This window comes from Schistocerca cancellata, chromosome 4, assembly GCF_023864275.1.
Source record: "Schistocerca cancellata isolate TAMUIC-IGC-003103 chromosome 4, iqSchCanc2.1, whole genome shotgun sequence".
Lineage (NCBI taxonomy): Eukaryota > Metazoa > Arthropoda > Insecta > Orthoptera > Acrididae > Schistocerca > Schistocerca cancellata.
The window spans coordinates 732,679,171-732,699,100 of record NC_064629.1 but is presented as its reverse complement, the minus strand read 5'-3'; the positions used below and the strand labels follow the sequence as shown (position 1 = coordinate 732,699,100).

General features: G+C 36.0%; 1 protein-coding gene across 1 annotated transcript in view; it reads right to left on the bottom strand.

Moving 5' to 3' along the window:
* Positions 1–4,845: 4,845 nt before the first annotated feature.
* LOC126184522 (serine proteinase stubble) overlaps positions 4,846–19,930 on the bottom strand; it is a 229,022-nt gene continuing 213,937 nt past the window's right edge. Inside the window, exons 7-8 of the mRNA XM_049926922.1 lie at positions 14,482–14,636; positions 4,846–6,576 (exon numbers count right to left, since the gene is read on the bottom strand). Coding sequence (XP_049782879.1) covers positions 6,412–6,576; positions 14,482–14,636 — 320 coding nt within the window. The 3' untranslated portion in view covers positions 4,846–6,411. The remainder of the gene's footprint in view (positions 6,577–14,481; positions 14,637–19,930) is intronic.

Genomic DNA, 19,930 nt, shown 5'->3' with positions numbered 1-19,930 from the left:
AGCAAAGTCGGCTGTACAACTGGGGTGAGTGCTAGGAAGTGTCTCTAGACCTGCCGTGTGGCGGCGCTCGGTCTGCAATCACTGACAGTGGCGACATGCGGGTCCAGTGTATACTAACGGACCTCAGCCAATTTAAAGGCTACCACCTAGCAAGTGTGGTGTCTGGCGGTGACACCACATGGACCTGTAGTCTTGCAATTTACTGATTTACTGTTAGACATTGCTTCCAGATGCCCCAGAACAGGATTACAGAAGATGAGCCTCTATATATGTGTTGTTTAGTTAAATGCAACTTGTTTAAACCAAATTTTCATTTTAAAAAACAGCATTCAGACAGATGATAATAATTTCATATAATACTGTTAAATACTGCAGTTCACTGCACTATACTGTTGGGTGTGTCTGAAACTATAACTTGTAAAAAATTATAACAGATTCTTTTTCTGTGATCCCAAATTCATACAGTTTCACATCTTTTAACCAGGTCAAACAAAAAGAGTTTTGTTGTCATTGACCCTTGTAATTGCCATAAAAGTCACCTATGGTTAGAGGATAATAGAAATTGATGTAATGCTAAACAGCTACCAGTCCAACTTGCAACAGGTGGCATTAAACCATCTACACAGGCAGGGTCATATCTGTCACAATGATCCAGTTATAAGCCAACACAGGGGATATAGTTGTTGTACAGTCTCTTACATTCTGTGGGCAAGCTATTATCTTATGCTGTGTTCACGCTGCATGGTCCTGTTTCTAGGAGTCATTGAGCATAGCCTTATTCTAACTACTTGTTCCACATATGTACCATTGTCATAGGAGCATATCCTGTACGAGCTGAAATTTCATGGTATAGAGAAGATCCAAAGATGACCAGCATGTTTGACTCATTTTGTAAGTGTTACTGTGACACTGAGATGCTCATCCAATTCAAGTGAAAGAGGCTACAAGAGAACTGTCTTGTATCACGGTGTGGTTTACTGTAAAAATTCTAATGGTGTACTTCCTAGAAGAATCAACCAATATGTTGCTTCCTCCTATTCATATATCACAAAAGGACCATGAAGGTAAAATTACAGAGATTTAAGCTCACAGGGAGGCTTACCAACAATCATTCTTCCTGCACAGAATTCATGACTGTAACGAAAGATGAGGGAAGTGACAATGCTACATAAAGTACCTTCGGTCACACAATATAAGATCACTTGCGGGCATATATGTACAGCTAGATCTAGACACACGGCAAACCCATCTCCTTGGGGCCATTCATTCTGCCCTACCTAAACTCATTCATATGATCATGTTGCACTTTTGATGTTGAAGAGATATACTGGCAACTACTTTCATGTTTACATTTTGTTTCACGGTTCTTTATTGTCAAAGTTTGACATAAAACTTACCTTGTCCATCACACAGGAGAGGACATTGTTAGGCTATCATATATTCCAGCTCTTTGTTGTAGTAATTACTTATTTCTGGTACACTATTCTACTAACCTTTTCACTCATTCAAACCATTCTTTCTGGAATGGTGACACAGGTGTGTAATATTGAAATGTGGTGACAACAAGGAGGTGGTAGGTATCAGTTACAAAAAAGTTAGACTTCAACATTGTCAACTGCTAGCTCAACTCATTGAGGGAACCATGCAGATAATCACCTGAAATAATTTAGAGGAACTAAAGAAAACTTAAATCATGATGGATGGACAGCAATATGAGTTCACATTACAGAATAAATGCTTTCATGACTGGATGAGGTTGATGCTGGTAAACCTTTCAGGGTGCAAGGTTTTGGTCCATTAAACCTTTCAGGGTACAAGGTTATGGTCCATTAAACTCTTCTGTTCCTAAAGTTTCACCCAAGCTGCACTGGAAATCTTCAGAGGCATTGCTCATCCACTATTAGCAAGACTAAATGGAGGGGCAATGCCTCTCAAGATGTCCAGTGAAGCTCTGAATGAAACATTAGGAACAGAAGAGTTTCATGGCCAAGGGCCTTATACTACAAAAGGTTTACTAGCTGCAATGAATTCAGATTTTTGTTCAGAGCTCGAGTAGTCTTGCAATAACCAATCTGCTTGTAAACCTGCAGCAGTATAGGTGGAAAGGGGCAGTCCTTGATGGATTATAGACTCAGGAGACAGGTCATACAGATAACAATTCCATCAAAGGAGTCTGAAGGTGATAAAGAGAAGTGTGTTTTGATCAATATCACTCAAAGTGGATGGAAGTAAATTGCCTGCTAATTAGAGAATTTTGGGCACATAGTTGTGATCATGAACTTGGTATAAATTTTAAGTGGTGACTATCAGAGCAAATATGAAGTGAATAGAAGGGTTGCTAATCAAAACTTGAAAGTATGATGAGAGACATTGTATCACAACAATAAAAATTATTTTTCCTGCAGATCACTGTCACATTCACTGTATCTTGAAGTTATTGGTGATAACACACCTATACTACCTGTAGTTCAAAGTTTGTTAGTATAGCTTGTATGGCAGAAATTCCAAGTGTTTGGGTGTTAATGAACGGCTTGGAGTGGTGAGAAAATCTGGGCTAAGAATGACATTGATAGTTTAAAAATATGTAGATTATCTTCCATAATGTGATACTCCTGACCTTGTCATTTTTGTTGCAGTTGTATTTTGATCTTTGGAGGAAAGCAAAAGTTGTACTTTGTGGTGATCAGAAACATGATGACCAATCTCAGATTGATGAATTAATGTTGCAGCCCTTGGCTCATGTGTGGTAATGAGACTGGTGACAAACTAATGGTACACTTGATAAAACATATTTACAAATTCTGCTGGTTGTAAAAGGCGATAAAGTTGTATAACAACAAAAAATTTCAGTTAGAAAGTTAAAGTTTTTAACCTATAGTGTAGATCCAAATCTCAAAGTAGGTAAGCACTCTCTTAATTTATCTGAATCACTTCAATGCCATGCACTGCATAAGTTTCAGTTTTTGATCCACCTTCAATTTCTTCAATTTCATCCTCTATTAACGCCATTTTGTTCTTAACTGCAAAGGTAAAACCAGTGGTTATTTGATATATTTCTGGTTTTCTTCACTATAATATTCTAATACTTATTCCATAAACACATCATGTGATGAGGCAGTGTTCTGGAGTTTGGATCCCTTTTATGTTAGAAATATTGTTAAATACTGATAATTTCTTATTGTTCTTATAAGTATTTGTTTCAATTCATCACACAAAACTTGTTTAACTATAAGATGCATTCAAATGAAAACGAGATGGGTGGAAAAACGTAAGTAAACAGTTTATTATTTCAAAAGTAATTGCCATAACTGTTAATATATTTACCCCATTATTAGAATGTATTCATGGAAAAATGTTTGCAGTTGTCTATGAAATCATGATTATACCCAGGTGTGCAATGGTCTTACCAGAAAAACTTCTGGAGCATAGGTGAAACAACCTTGACAACATGTGGGCACTCCCACACATTGCCAAGGTTGTTTCGACTATGCTGCAGAACTTTCACTGGGAAGCCCTTACACATTCTCCATACAGTATTGATATCTCCCCATGCAATTTTCATACTTTTGGAGACCTGAAGAAAGACATTTGTGGCCATCAATTTGCCTTTGACAAAAGAGGTGCATGCCTGAGTACAGCCATGGTTCTGTAGGAAACCGCAGACATTTTTTGATGAAGGCATTGATATTCTTGTCTCAAATTGGGATAAATTAATTAACAGCTATGGCAATTGCTTTTGAAATAATAAACTGTTTACTAACTTTTTACCTTCTGTCTCATTTTCATTTGACTGCCCCTTACATATTCTGGTACAGTGATTTTAAAATGTTTACAATGACAGTGGAAATAAGGAAGTCCCAGGTATATAAATCTATAGGAAAACTATTTATCTTTACTTACAATTTCTGCCAATTATTCACATTTCTGGTATCTGAGTAGGAAATCTTGATAGATCTGTTCCTAGTGATACAAGTCTTCAAATTTTTTAAAACAACTGTATTTCTTCCCCAAGTACATAAATGTGAAAGTCTGGATTCTAACCGCACATGAGTAATAATACTAGAAAAGAAACATATTCCTGAATGTAAATATGAAAGTATGCAGCTGAATAATTCAGCTTGGAAAGATATTTTAGAAAAAAGTAAATTTTAGTGTAAAAAATAAGATCCTGCTACCTGTAGGTTTGTAATTGTAAATAGAAATCATGAAGTATCCCAGGTGTATATCACACTAATGAGAGTGCCAACAATATTACTGTTTACTGTACAGAAAGCATTTTTCATAGTTGCTTCAAACTGTCAATGTATTGTAAGGTATGTTACACGTTTTATGAAAGTATTCATTTGTTCTGAGATGTGTGAAATAAAATGTCTATGTATGTGTGAGAAATCATGTGAACTAAGACTTTGTTACCTTCCTCTTCAGATATCTGAGTGATTCTGAAACATGCCAAAGAGACACATCTGATGATATGCTATAGGCTTCCAAAACATATATTCAGTTATGTGATTTTGAGAAACTAAACTGTGTTCCAAAATATTTTCTTTTTTAATTTACTATATTGTTTTCTCAGCTGTGGGAACCCCATGAAATGTATTTTGATTGTAAGAACAGGTAATCATCCCCTACATACAGCCATAGATAGTATTCATTGATAATGTACGAAAAAATTTGGAAGATAAATAGTCTATTACCTAATAATTGTAGCATCAATAGTGTTTCACAAGTATGTAAAGCTCAAGTTTTCAGTGAATAAGACATATGCCTTCAATGCATGTGTTTCAATGTAAGTGAAATGGCTTGAATAAATTGCACCAATATTTTTAATGTTTTTTCACTATATCTGAAATAACAGTAAGAGATCACTTTTATTAGCTACTGTATTTATAAATCACAAAAACAAATTATATATATAATACAACTTGAAATACAATATGTAATTGTCACTAATGACTCTGAGTGAGATCAGAATTTGTGCACACTTCTAACACTGAGGACAATAAAACTAAAATCCTTTCATAGATAGGATTATCTTTCTAAAGAAGAAAGACAGTGTGTCATAACCACAGATAGGTTTGCCTACAAAGAAAAATAGTTATTTCTGTGTTACATAAGAACCAGCCTTACATAACAGAGTATTAAACAGGAGATCATTCCACCTTCAAGCATAGTTTGCCTGCAACACTAATCTACAGTACACTGATTGAGAAATGTGTCACATAAATCATAGTGTCACTCATATAATTTTGTTTGTTGTACAGATGTATTCAATCCACTTCTATTACAAATTATGACAAATAAAAAATATTCTCCATGAAGGACAGAATTTTTAAATCCACATGAACTACAACATTTGTTTTGTACTACTTTTGAAGCAGCTGTAATATATGTACCTTTATGGAAGAACTACAGAAAATTTTAGTCTTCATTTACCTGAAGAACAAATGTCAGACAACAGTACAACTTGGTTTTAGGTTATTTCGAGATTCCTTTGGCATTGCCCATATCATCTACATTCAAAAATAGTTCAAACAGACCAGGGCACCAAATGAAAACACAATTAATATTCACTTGGAAAAAAAATTGAAAACTGGTTAGCAATATAATAAATAGTGGTAATCAATTTGCAATTTTGGTTTCCTTGAGAATATTAGCTACATTAACATTTGGCTTTGTATCCAAAGGAGGGGAAAAAAAGACTGATAAACTTTACCAGGAAATTATGAATCACTACTCAGTGTCCTAAAAAAGTGATATACCATAAAGACTGCTTTACCAAGTCCATCTGTATCCACAAAAACCCTTCATTATATATTTATTTCATATTTGTTTATTAAACATTAATGTAAATCTGTATAACTATCTTTCCTCAACACATACACTATTTTTAGCTTCCTTACTTCTGTAGGTGATGCAGTGAATGCAGTTTCAACTGCTGAGAGTATCATGGAATGCCTAGTTAGTGATTAGTGAAAATTTTATCAAATCTCTAGAATATATCTTTTATGTTATTTGGGAGGCATGATAATATTTGGAAATTATAGAATACTATTACTCTTATGGTTCTCCCAGGTAAATTTCCCATTGTTTCCTTGAGAAATATTAGACTACCAGTATTTCAGTAGTTCTTCCAGGTACAGCACATCAGCAAGTAATGTTATAACATTATTATAAATTATCTCTTACTCACTAATTAGCCCTGAGTTGACACTGCACTTACATAATTAGCCTGCCATACCCATGTTCATTGTTATTCTTTATCTTTGTGAAAAGAATATACATTGCAAATCAAAAAACCAAACATGACTTTCAACAATGTCTATCTCACTGTCAATTTAAGACTACCTCCTCTTTGGAAACATATGTCTTTAGTGCATGGACCCATCAATATGGTAACAGAAACTGACACATTCACTTTTTACCCTCAACATGAGCAACAATCCAGTGAGCAGTGTCAGCCACTTTGTGGTATATACCAGGTTGGTGATCGACAGCACATCCAAACCCAGCACTTGTGATTCCAGCAAGAGTCCAGCGTCCATTGACCTTCACTATCAGTGGGCCCCCTGAATCACCCTGTGCACAAACCAGTAAAATTTTTATAATTTACAGCAATAGATGCAGATATATTTAGACTGTAGCATTCAAAATTGGAAGCTATAGGCTAGTATATTTTGTATATCATAATTTCCAGATATTAAATTATATTATCATCTTTTAACCATTTTTAAAGCAATCACCACATAATAATCACCACATAATAATGGCCTCCTATATCCAATTCTAACTCTTTTATTAATAGCACTTTGTGCAGAGTAATAACTTGTACTAAATCAAACTCTTTAAACCTCCACTAAATTTCTGTACATTTTTTCAACATCACATAGTTAGGATTCAGAAAAGAGTACTTGCTTCAAATGGTTCTGAGCACTATGGGACTTAACATCTGAGGTCATCAGTTCCCTAGAACTTAGACCTACTTAAACGTAACTAACATAAGGACATCACACACACCCATGCCTGAGGCAATATTCAAACTTGCGACCGTGGCAGTCACGCGGTTCCAGACTGAAGCACCTAGAACTGCTCGGCCACTCCGGCTGGCAAAGAGTACTTAAAAAAGAAGAGAGTGAGAGACAGACAGACAGGGAGAAGAGGGGACAGGGGGGGAGGGCAGTTAGGGGGGATGATATAGAATTTCCATATTCTTTTTTCGTGCGACAGAGACGTTATCCTCTATCATAAATATTTAGGAGCCAGTTCCATTCATTAACAAAACAGGGATATCACAACTTAGCCTTCTTCATTGTTAATTTCCCAAAATGGGAACTTTAGAAAACCTAAGAAAGGAAAGTAAAGAGGAAAGATAATATAAGCTAAGTGGGGTAGGACTTCAAACGGGCTGACTTGGAGCAGGAGAGGCACCACGGGACATTTTAATTTCCACTGTCTATACTTTTACAAGTAAATGCATAAAACTTTGTCAGTATAACCAGGAAGGATTCAGGATTCACACTTGTAGCAGTGGAAGTTCAAAAACATAAAAAAATAAATTTTTGACACGTGAAATTTCATCATTTTTTCACTTACTATTGGCTGCATTTGTTGCTATAGGTACTCTTTTCTTCATAAGTAAGTGAGACTGTTTGATGAATTTTGCAAACCATATAAACCATACTTACAGGTGTATGAAACCCTAGAATTTTCCAAATCTATTAAAAACTGTGGTAAAAATTGAGATAATTAACTACAAAATTTGATTTTTTTTCTAAACATAAAATTTTTCATAAATTAAATAGATTCTAGAGTTTCAGACACCTGTAAGTATGGTTTGTATGCTGTGCAAAAGTCATCAAAGAATCTCTCTTACTTGTGAAGAAAAATGTACCTATAGCAACAATTGCAGCCAACAGTAAGTGAAAAAATGATGAAATTTCATATCTAAAAAAATTTATTTTGTTATGTTTTTTGCACTTCTACTGCTAAGAGTGTGAATCCTGAATCCTTCCTGGTCATGCTGACAAAGTTTTATGAATTTATTTGTAAAAGTATAGACAGTAGAATATAAAATGTCCTTCTGCTATGTTTTACGTGTAATCACATTACTGAAGTATGAAACGGGAGCCTGTGGCACCAGTGTACTGTATGGAAATATTCATTTAAATTTCTCACCTTTCCAAGTTTTCATGTAATAGCTACATTGGGATACTATTTTTACTTTTTTATGTTAAGAGAAAGTAATTATTCTATAAATTAAATTTGTTCAATTTGACTAGAAATGACATATTTCACATTTTACAATAATTTGGTTACAAAATTTATTATAACACTTTATTAGCCATTAAATCAAGAACTGTTATAATTTTCTTAAAGCAGACTCAGTTTTTCATAGAAAACAGTCATATGCAAAAAACATAAACTGTTTATTATTTTGAGGATGTGGCGTATTCAGTAAGTCAAAGATTATCCACGAGGTTGACACAACTGTTCTTACATTGTTCACACTGACCTCATTTCTTTTATTGTTATCCCATTATTGTCCTGCTATGAAAGTTTGATCCTAATTTCTCCATTTGTCTTCCTTTTGTTGGAGATAGACCATGGCCACTCCACTAGAAGTTTGCAACAAAGGGAACAACAAGCGGTGACCTGGTTTTAGTGGTTGGAATTTGTATTGGGGACCACAACCCATCAAAGACTTTTGGCAAAATACAGGAACATTGCCTTGCTGCAACAGAGCATCTATGAATAGACTGCAGAGTTAAAAATAGTCGCACAAGTGTTACGCATGTGGAAGAAGTCGGATGACCATCCACAGCCACAAATGATGAGCTTACACATGACATGGCTCTGGTGGACAGAAGAATAACTACTGATGATGTGGCACATCATCTGCAAGTTAGTCATGGTTTTGCCAATTAAATCTTCCACAACAGCCTTGGGTTTCATAAAATCTGAGCAAGATGGATCCCAAAACAAATCACAGTGTTGCATAAACACTCGTTTTTGGACATCTGCCAAAACCATTTGGATCACTATGGTAATGAATGTGATAGCTTCTTGGACAAAGTCATCACTGATGACAAAACATGAATCCACCATTATGAGCCAGAGAGTAAATGGCAGAGTATGAAATGGAAACACCCAAAATTCTCCAGTAGGCAGAAGTTCAAAACCCAACCATCTACAGGAAAATCGATAGATTTTTTTTTGGGATGCACAAAGCCCAGTACTGGAACATTATCAGGAGTGTGGAACAAACAACAAACAGAGCACATTACAGTGAGATGTTTACTGATAGGTTAAAGCCTGCAATTTCAAGCAAATGCTTAGGACTATTGTCGAAAGGTTTTGTGTTGTTGCATGGCATTGCCCATCAACATACCCCTTCCCACACTGTTTCAATGCTCCAGAAACTCAAGTTTCAACTAATGGTTCATTATCTGTATACTTCTGACCTTGCACCTTCCAACTATCATTTATTTGGTCCACTGAAGGAGACATGAAGGTGTAGTCAATTCACCTCAGACCAAGAAGTGAAGGACATGGTGTACGCATGGCTTGATGGTCAGTGAAAACTTTCTTTTCTGAGGCAAGCCTGTGCAACAATGGACCAAGTGCATTGAAAAGCAAGGGGACTACATTGAAAAATGATGTTACCATATGTGTGCTCTTTGTAGTGCGTAAAAGGAACACCTACATTGCAGATAATTTTTGACATACCCTCTCATTTAATTATTTTTACCTTTATAAATTTAGATGAACTCAAAGGATGTGTTTTCTTTGTAACTGTTCACTCAGGTATGCAGAAAACTATGTATGATAGTTAATTTGACCAGTTACTATCTCTGGAACAATATAGAACTTCATGCTGAAATATACTGTTGGTCATATGCACCAAAAGTTAGATAGTCTTTGTTTTGAGCTTATATGGACCAGTATTTGTCTAGATGCAGAGCTGTAAGTTAGTCTTTCTCCTGTGGACAGAAAATGCACCATGTACATCTTTTATGCTGAATGCTTTGATTTGTGTTGAAAATGCATTTGAAATGGTTTATGAACTTGTGAGCTGAAAACACAGATTAGTATGAACTCTGTGTATGCTTGCAACAAGACTCTTGTTAGTGAGGTGCAGAAAGCTGATGCATAAATTTCATTGCTTGCCATATCTGGATGGGAAATAAATCAAAATGTGACAAAAACATGAGTAATGTTCAACAAATATGGATCTTTACTTCATCCCTTGAGAAGACAAACTCTGGAGCCACAAATGCATCCCCAAAAAATATGAGTATTAAAATGTTTTTCTCAGTGCAACAACCGTTTTAGAACTGTTTTTAACACTGCATTTACATAACTAAATGCAATTCATTGTTATCAAACTATGTAACAAGGACTTTTAATTGGACATATGGAGCAGCAGTGTCAGAAGTATTACAGAGATCCTGAAAAACCTGAACAAGCAGGCTCTTGAAGATTGACATCAACTATTCTCCAAAAGACTAATTATGAAGTTTCAAGAACCAGTATTAAGTGAAGAATGAAGGTCTTTACCACTGCCCCCTATGTACTTCTCCCACAGGAACTGCAAAGAGAAGATTAAACTAATTACGGAATTACTGTATTGCACAATAAGATAATGTAATATGTTCATCCAAATGTGTGCTACAATATAACACTTCCCCTGCCCCTCACCCCCCCCCCCCCCCCCCCCCACACACACACAGTTAGATAAGAAATCATGTATCATGTAATATCGTAGCTAGTTTCATATAAGCTTTTAACTGTGTCCCTTGTACATACATAAATGTGTAAAATCAAATAAATTTGTTCTATTGTATTCTTGGCAGGATGGACTCAGTAGATAGCATTTTGCTATCATGTGCTCTTTTTAAAGTTATATATTTAACCAAATAAGGTTCTGACACATGCAAATGTTAGTCTCTAACTAATGTGAGCATTATCTTTCTTGTGAAACTGTGATCTACTTACAATTATACCATAAACTTTGCCAAATAAGATTCTAACTCATGCAGTCTTTAGTCCCAAACTAGTGTGAGCATTATCTATCCTTCGAAATTCTATGACTGGAGATTGCATTACCTGTACCTCATACTCTGGATCATTGTTGTGGATCCAATTTCTGTCTATCCTAACCTTGTTTCATCTGTGAGGATCTCCTACCTATACCAGAACTACTAGGTTCCTACACACTCACTTCCTCACACTTAAGACTATTTCTATATGGTCATGACTACCATCAAAAGATTTTAGACTCTGCAGCAACTTGTTCATTTCTAACTATGGTTATGCATCATATTAGCAAATAATTTTACAGTTTGTTCAACTGTATTTCTGTATATTCTGGAGTTATGACTTCAGAAAATATTTAGTTTAAGAAATGACTAATGTAAGCAATGCAAATCACTGTGACATCAGGGAAGGAGAGGGGAGGGAAGAGGGGTATATATCCATATACATTGGATACTTTCTGTAACCACCTGCCCAACATCACCTCACCTAATGAATGAAGGTGCAAACCATGATAGAGATAATGCTACTGAGACATGGATGACACATCTTTGATAATCTCATGTCAATTTTCCACTGTAGAAACTTGCTCTCCAGATTTTCTATTTACGTATCAAGCAGAGTAGTTCATCAAAGATTTCTGTACATCATTGTGGTAAAATATCCATATTAGTATGAAGAACATTTGAAGTACTGTTTCTGATACTCACAGTTAGATAATAGTTATCAGAATACAAACTATGCATCATGAATAAATGCATAAGTAATCATTACCAAATTACAAGTTGATCAGCTAAAACCTACTCCTGGCTTAAAAGTAATATTTACTCAAAAATTTTATTATCAGTGCAGCATCCCTCAGTACATTTTCAACCTTTCGTGCCCTTTTCCATTTTTATTTGCAAACTATATCTGATTTCTCTTAGTTGGTATGTGCTTTTAGCCATTGTCTCCCAAACACTGATACTACAGAATGTGTTGACATTAAATTCAGTGTATCAGTAAGTCTGCTGCATATTTCTCCAATTGGCTTGTTTCACCCAGCTAGCCCAGTATGTGATCCATATTCATCACTATGACTACCATCTGGAATTCTTAATTGTTATGTCTTTCTATGTATGTACTGAGTCTGGAAAGTTTTACTGTCTATATGACACATAAGATTGGCAGTACAGGATCAGATACTCATTCCACCTTTGGCAGAAGATTTGTATGTCTTTTTTTTTTCAATTTTTATTTATTTATTTATTAAGCATTCAAAAGTATATTTTCTCTAGGAAATGTAATATTATTTTGGAAATTTATGGACCAATAGTTAGTGTGATTAATATTCCCAGAATGTTCCTGTTGCCATCCTCAGTTATGTATTTATTTTATTTCATAATTTATTTGTCAAGTTCTGTTGGACCATCCGAGCCATGTCTTTGTCATGGAACAAGTCAGTACATAGTTTACAGAATGCTGTTTAGAAAATTTATAAACAAAGAATTCAATAACTAACTAAGCACAAAAAAGACAATGTAAGAATAAGCAGCATATTATGGAGAAAAGTCCTTAACTACTGTGAGGAACTCCTATACACAATAGAAAGGGTGTGCCACAAACAAACCTTTCAACTTGAATCTGAATACATGGGGTTTATCACTCAATTTTTTCAGTTCTGTTGGGTGTCTATTGAAAATGAAACTAGCTAAATAGTGCACACTTTTCTGTACAATGTTTAAGGAATTGTTATACGACAATATAATGTGTTTTCCATTCACCATGCTCCCTGAATGAATATTGTAGATGCTTCTGAAAAAGTCACTATAGTCAACAACATAACTCATGATGAAATATATATACAAGGATGTCAGAGTTAGAATCCTGAGACATGTGAACAATTGACTACGTGAAGTTTGCAAATTGACACTGCAGATCGGGCTGACCACCAATTTCTGGTCGAAGAATATTGTTGATGAATGCATAAATTTGTTCCAAAATGTAGTACTATACAAATTAATAGAGTGAAAGTAAGCAAAGTAGACATGCTTTCACCTTTCTGTATCAAGAGACAGTGGAAATCATTCCTGTTGTGAAGATAGTAGCAATTCAGTTTCTGCACAAGACCTTGGAAGTGATACTTCCAAGAAAGCCCTCTGTCTACCCCCGACCTTACAAATTTAAAATGTTTTACTTCACTGCCTCTTTGACCACCTTTGAACAATAAATTTCCACTTTTACAAGAGTTTCATGTCATAAAATGCATGCATTTTGTTTTGTTAAGGTTAACGGTTAACCTGTTCTCTGTAAGCCACATGTTGGTACCAGCAGCAAAATGCATAAATGTCTTATGAACTTTTTTGGTCAATTTTGCACTCAGGTGTCATCAAATATTGTTGACCAGATACTTTGTATCCATGTTTGACAAATTTAGTATTGTTTTACTTAATAACATGTTATAGGCATTTTGAGTCTTTGAGAATGTTGTAAGGCCAAAATGTGTAAGGTAGTACAAGACTAATATTAGTTTTTGAGTACATGCTGATGTTATTGACGACATTATTATCTACATCATTTACATTAGGTTCCATGCCTTTCACAGTAACAATTGTCTCATCTGCAAAGGGAACCATTTTTGTGTCATTTGTCATGTTTAGTGGTAGACCATTGATATATACCAAGAAAAGCAATGGGCCCATAACAGATCCCTGTGGCACTCCTCAATTTACATGACATGATTTAGATTCAAACCTCTTCTCCATTTGTCGACACTGGAGGACAACCTTCTGCTTCCTCCTTTGCAGGTACTGTTGAGCTTACCCCTGAATCCATAATGTTCCAGCTCATGCGAAAGTATTGCATAGTCCACACATATCAAATGCTTTTGTTAAACCAAATAAAATATTTTCTGTTCACAACCTATTGTTGAGTTATCTGTTTTATGCAGTAATGTTAATTCATAATCAGTACCCTTTAAGCTTCTTAAACAACACAAAATCCTCGGCACACATTTAATCCACAAAAATTTACTTTACTACATAATACTCGTGGATTTTCTTCTTTCATTAGGTTATCTCTACTGCTTAAACTTAAAATTATGTCTTATAAGGTAAATGTGTTACATTTGGTTGAAGTTTCACATTTTCATCAATTGAAGTGGTTTAGAAAATTCAAAGTGTATTATGTATCCATTGCAGAATAAATATATTGACCCAAAACATAACTGTTAATTTTTTACATTTTATTTAGCACAATAAGCAATGCCATAATGCATGCTAATAGTTTTCAAAAATCATAAAAAAAACTATTGGTAATGTTTAAGCTATGTCTTTTTTTTTTTTTTAATAATATAGTTTATGGCAGCATTAGAGTTACATGTTACAGATGCACTTGTTAGTTGTGAAAGCATCCCTTCAGCTTCACATTTTCAATGACAGAAGGAATAGGAACACAGTACATATAGCTTACCAAACAAGCATCCATGTGTCCATCACTGTGACCAGCACAAAACATTTCAGAGTACAGTTCCAAATTTATATTCTTATGTTCATGCCACTTTAAACATTCTTCATCACTGAGAATTGGTACTGTAGCTTTCTGTAAGATATTTGTTCCAGTCTTCCCTAGAAATTAATAAATGTGATCAGTCATATCTTTACACAGACTCAAGTGAAAAAATAAATAAAAATAATAATAAATTACAATAAAAATGTCATCCACAGACATGTTCACATTGTTTCTGTCTTTCTCTTTGAGCATACACTGGGATGTCTATGGATTCATTGCAGGGAGTTCAGAGAGAAAGTCTTGCAGAGTACTTTTGAACAAGTTTTCAAAAAATTGTCTTGAGCAGCTAGTTCAACAGCCCACACACAATGTAAATATTTTACACCTTATAGCTACAAACAGGCCTGACCTTATTGATGGTAGCAGTACAGAGACAGGGATTTGTGATCATGATGTCCTCATAGTGACTATGGTTACTGAAGTTAGTAAATCAGTCAAGAAGGCTAGAAGAGTGTGTTTGCTTGATAGAGCAGATAATCAGTTGTTAGCATCCCACTTAAACAATGAATTCACATAATTCAGTTCCAGTATGATGGACATAGCGGCATTATAGGCAAAGTTAAAGCTGATTGTACCGGGTGATCAAAAAGTCAGTATAAATCTGAAAACTTAATAAACCATGGAATAATGTAGATAGAGAGATAAAAATAGACACACATGTTTGGAATAACATGGGGTTTTATTAGAACCAACAAAAAAAGTTCACAAAATGTCTGACAGATGGCGCTGGACAGCAAAACGTCAGTGTCTGCGCATGACAATCGTGTATAAAAGGAGCTGTAATGAGAGAGAGAATCAGATGCGCCAGCAGTCACAGCATGTTGACATTCCCTGAAAAGGCACTTTTAGTGAAGCTGTATTATCAGAATGGGGAATGTGCTAGTTCAGCATTATGATCCTATTGCCATAGGAAGGGGATTCGAATGAGTAAAGGTCCGTTGACAAATGCAGCTGTAGCGAGAATGATTTCGAAGTTCGAAGCCACGGGTTGTTTAGATGATAGACCCCATAATGGCTGCTCGAGCAAAAGGCACAATGCTGCTTGCTGCTGTTCAGGAAGAAATGGAGACTGTAGCGGGTTCATTTATGCACGGGGAAGTCAGCACTCGTGCAGTTGCATGTTGCAATGTCATTCCATACACTACTGTTTGGTTGGCACTTAGGCGTACCCTCTGATGCTATCCGTACAAAATCCATCGGCATCATGAACTGTTACCTGGCGATTTAGTGAAGTGGAGGGCATTTGTGGTGTGGGCGTTTCAAAAGATGGCGGAAGATGACAATTGGTTGAGTAATGTGTTGTGGACCGACGAAGCTCATTTCACACTCCGAGGGTCTGTCAATGCCCACAACTGCAGAATTTGGGCTACCGAAAATCCTAGAACTGTCGTGGAAACTCCATTACACGACAAGAAAGTCACAGTATGGGTTGGATTGACCACATCTACCGTTATTGGGCCTTTTTTCTTCGCGGAAATGCGTGATTCTGGTTTTGTAACTGCTACTGTGATGGGTGAGAGGTACGCCGATAAGTTACAGAATCGCATCATCCCCAGCCTGGCTGATAAACACCTGCTGGAACGTACGATGTTTATGCAGGATGGCACTCCACCCCATATTGATAGATGTGTGAAAGATCTCTTGTGCGCGTCGTTTGGTGATGATTGTGTGCTCAGCCGCCACTTTCGTCATGCTTGGCCTCCCAGGTCCCCAGACCTCAGTCCGTGGGATTATTGGCTTTGGGGTTACCTAAGTCGCATGCGTATTGTGATTGAGCGACACCTCTAGGGACGCTGAAAGACAACATCTGACGCCAATGCCTCACCATAACTCTGAACATGCTTTACAGTGCTGTTCACAACATTATTCCTTAACTACAGCTATTGTTGAGGAATGATGGTGGACATATTGAGCATTTCCTGTAAAGAACATCATCTTTGCTTTGTCTTACTTTGTTATGCTAATTATTGCTATTCTGATCAGATGAATCGCCATCTGTCCGACATTTTTTGAACTTTTGTATTTTTTTGGTTGTAATAAAACCCCATGTCATTCCAAGCATGTGTGTCAATTTGTACCTCTCTATCTACATTATTCTGTGATTTATTCAGTTTTCAAATTTATACTGACTTTTTGATCACCCGGTATATTATGCTCTGGAGAAGTAGTATGTACCGAGTAAATGGATTAAGGATGGAAAAGATGCACCATGGTTTAACAACAAAACTCAGAAAATGCTGAAAAAGCAAAGGTTGTTGCACCCTTAGTTTAAAAGAGAATGACAGGAAAAAAGTTAGTAGAGATTCACAATTCAATAAAAAAGATTGTGCATGAAGCTTACAACTACCATTGCCATCCCGTAGCAAAGGATCTTGCTGAGAACCCAAGAAAATACTGGTCCTATGTAAAATTGCTGCACAGCTCAAAGGCTTTTATCCTGTCATTCATTGCCCAGCCTGGTGTAACAATGGAAGACAGCAAATGCAAAGCTGAAGTTTCAAATTTCATGTTTAGGGAATTGTTTACACAGGAGAATCATACAGACATACCATCATTTAACCATCGCACATAGTCTTTTATGTAGAACATAGTAATAAGCACCCCTGGTATAGTGAAACAACTGAAAGAGTTGAAAACAAATAAGTCATAAGGTCCAGATGGAATCCCAATTCAGATTTACTATATGACATTGGCTCCTTACTTTATCTTGTATTTATCTTGAATCTCTCCCCCAGTGCAAAGTCTCAAGTGACTACTTATACCTCCCAAGGAGATCACAAATGTAAAATTAGAGAGATTCGAGCGCGCACAGAGGCTTTCCGGCAGTCGTTCTTCCCGCAAACCATATGCGAGTGGAACAGGAAAGGGAGGTATAGACAGTGGCATGTAAAGTGCCCTCTGCCACACACCGTTGGGTGGCGTGCAGAGTATAAATGTAGATGTAGATGTAGGTGAGTCCTGTATGTAAGAAGGGTAAAAAACAGACCCACAAAATTGCAAACCAACATCCTTAATATTAGTTTGCTGCAGAATTCTTGAACATATTCTCAGACTGAATATGACAAATTTCTTTGAGATGGAAGAGCTTCTGTCCATAAATCAGCATGGTTTTAGAAACTTAGCTTGCCCTTTTCTCACATGGCGTCCTGTGAACTACGAATGAAGGGCAATGGGCAGATTCCATATTCCTAGATTCCTGGAAAGCACTTGACACACTGTCTGATTGTAGAGTGTTAATGAAGGTATGAGGAAGCAGAATAGGTTTTCAGGTATGTGAGTGGCTTGAAGATTTCTTAAGTAACAGAACCCAGTATTTTTCCCTTGATGGTGAGTGTTCATAAGAGACAAGGCTATCATCAGGAGAGAACCAACAAAGTGTGATAGGACTGCTATTATTCTCTATATACATAAATAATCAGGTGGACAGGGTGGGCAGTGGCTGTTTGTTGATGATGATGTGGTGTACAGGGAGGCATCATCATTAAGTGACTGTTGGAGGATACAAGATGATGTAGACATAACTACTAGTTGGTGTGATGAATGACAGCTTGTTGTAATTGAAGAAAAAATGTAAATTACTGCAGATGAGTAGCAAAAACAAATCCATAATTTTCAGATAAAGTATTAGTAGTGTGCTGCTTGATTCAGTCACATTGATTAAACATCTAGGCATTATGTTGCAAAGTGATATGAAATGGAATGAGCATGTAATGATTGTAGTAGGGAATGCAAACAGTTGACTTCTGTTTATTGGGAGAATTTTAGAAAAATGCAGTTCATCTGTAATGGAGACCACATGTAGGACTCAAGTGCAACCCGTTCGTGGGTACTGCTCCAGTGTTTAGCAACCCCATCAAGTCAGATTAAAGGAAGACATTGAAGCAATTCAGAGGCAGGCTACTAGACTTGTTACCAGTAGATTCAAACAACATGCAAGTATTATGAAGATGGGAATCCCTGGAGGGAAGATGATGTTACTTTTGAGGAACACTTTTGTAAAAATTTTGAGAACTGGCATTTGAAGCTGACTGCAGAATGATTCTACTACCATCAATATGCATTTCACGTAAGGTCCATGAAGAGAAATTGAGAGGAATTAGGACTTGTACAAAGGCATATAGACAGCCATTTTTCCCTTGCTGTATTTTCAAGTGAAACATGAAAGAAAATGACTATCAGTGGAACAATGTACTCTCTACCACACACCATATGGTGGCTTCCAGAGAATGTGCTACTGTGTTGCCTGTCCCACTTAAATTTCACTTTTACATAATACTGTGATGCATACAAGGCATAATGATTATAATTTCAGATTTCTTCATATTAGTACATGAAGGTAAACTTAGCATGTTCTTTACCCAATGCTCCCCAAAATAAAAAATATTTGCTACTGAACACTTCTTGCCGTACTGAATGTTTGTGAATTCTATTGTTGTTCTACTTGCAAATTTATGAAAATTTTGCAGTAAACAGATGTGGATTTTACTCTATTTTTGTTAACCCTTGGATAAGTATGCCATTTTTCATAACATGAGTTCGTGCATTGCACACTTCGTACACATGTAAGAATAGCTGTATTTATGTTACCAAGGTAAGCATGTAAGAGCAAAACCAGAGTTAGTCTTAGTTTAAGTAAACAATGATAAAATAAACTTATACGATTTAAATCACTGTTTAATTAAACAATAATAAAACAAGCTTTGGCTCTATTACTCTGTTGCTCCATACAAGTCCTGCCCCACAGTAAAGACCCAATCAAAGCATTAAACAGTGCAGTTGTACCAGATCCCTGGAAACCATTTGTTTGATTACTAATTATGTTGTAGATAACTGCCTCATTGTGGAATTGTGCGGCTAGCTCAGAATCTGGATCATTTTCTTGCACAGATCATAAATTTTTTTCCAGCTAGCTTGCTGTTTATTTTATATTACTGCTTCTCACTTGGACATATGATAATACAACTTACTATTGTGTTAGCTGAAGCTGTAATGAAGGATTAAGTACAGGCTTGTAATTATAAAATAATAATGGAATGGTGCAACACAATGTTATTTGCGACTGACACAGTTTATAAATAGGTGCGCCTGCCTGAAGATTAAATGGCTTGCAGACAAAATATTGAATTCTGCCTAGGAAAATACCACAGTGAAAATATTCATTACATGTTTAACTTAGTTTACTACATAGCTCATCTGAAAAACATTGAATTATTTTGCTACAGGTTTCTTCACAAGCACAAAAATATTTACTTTTTAGAGATTTTCATAAGACTGAAAAATTCTGCCTTAGTTTGGAACATTTTGCTCAGAAACTTTAGAATATGCTTATAATTTGGGTTCTAGCTTTGGT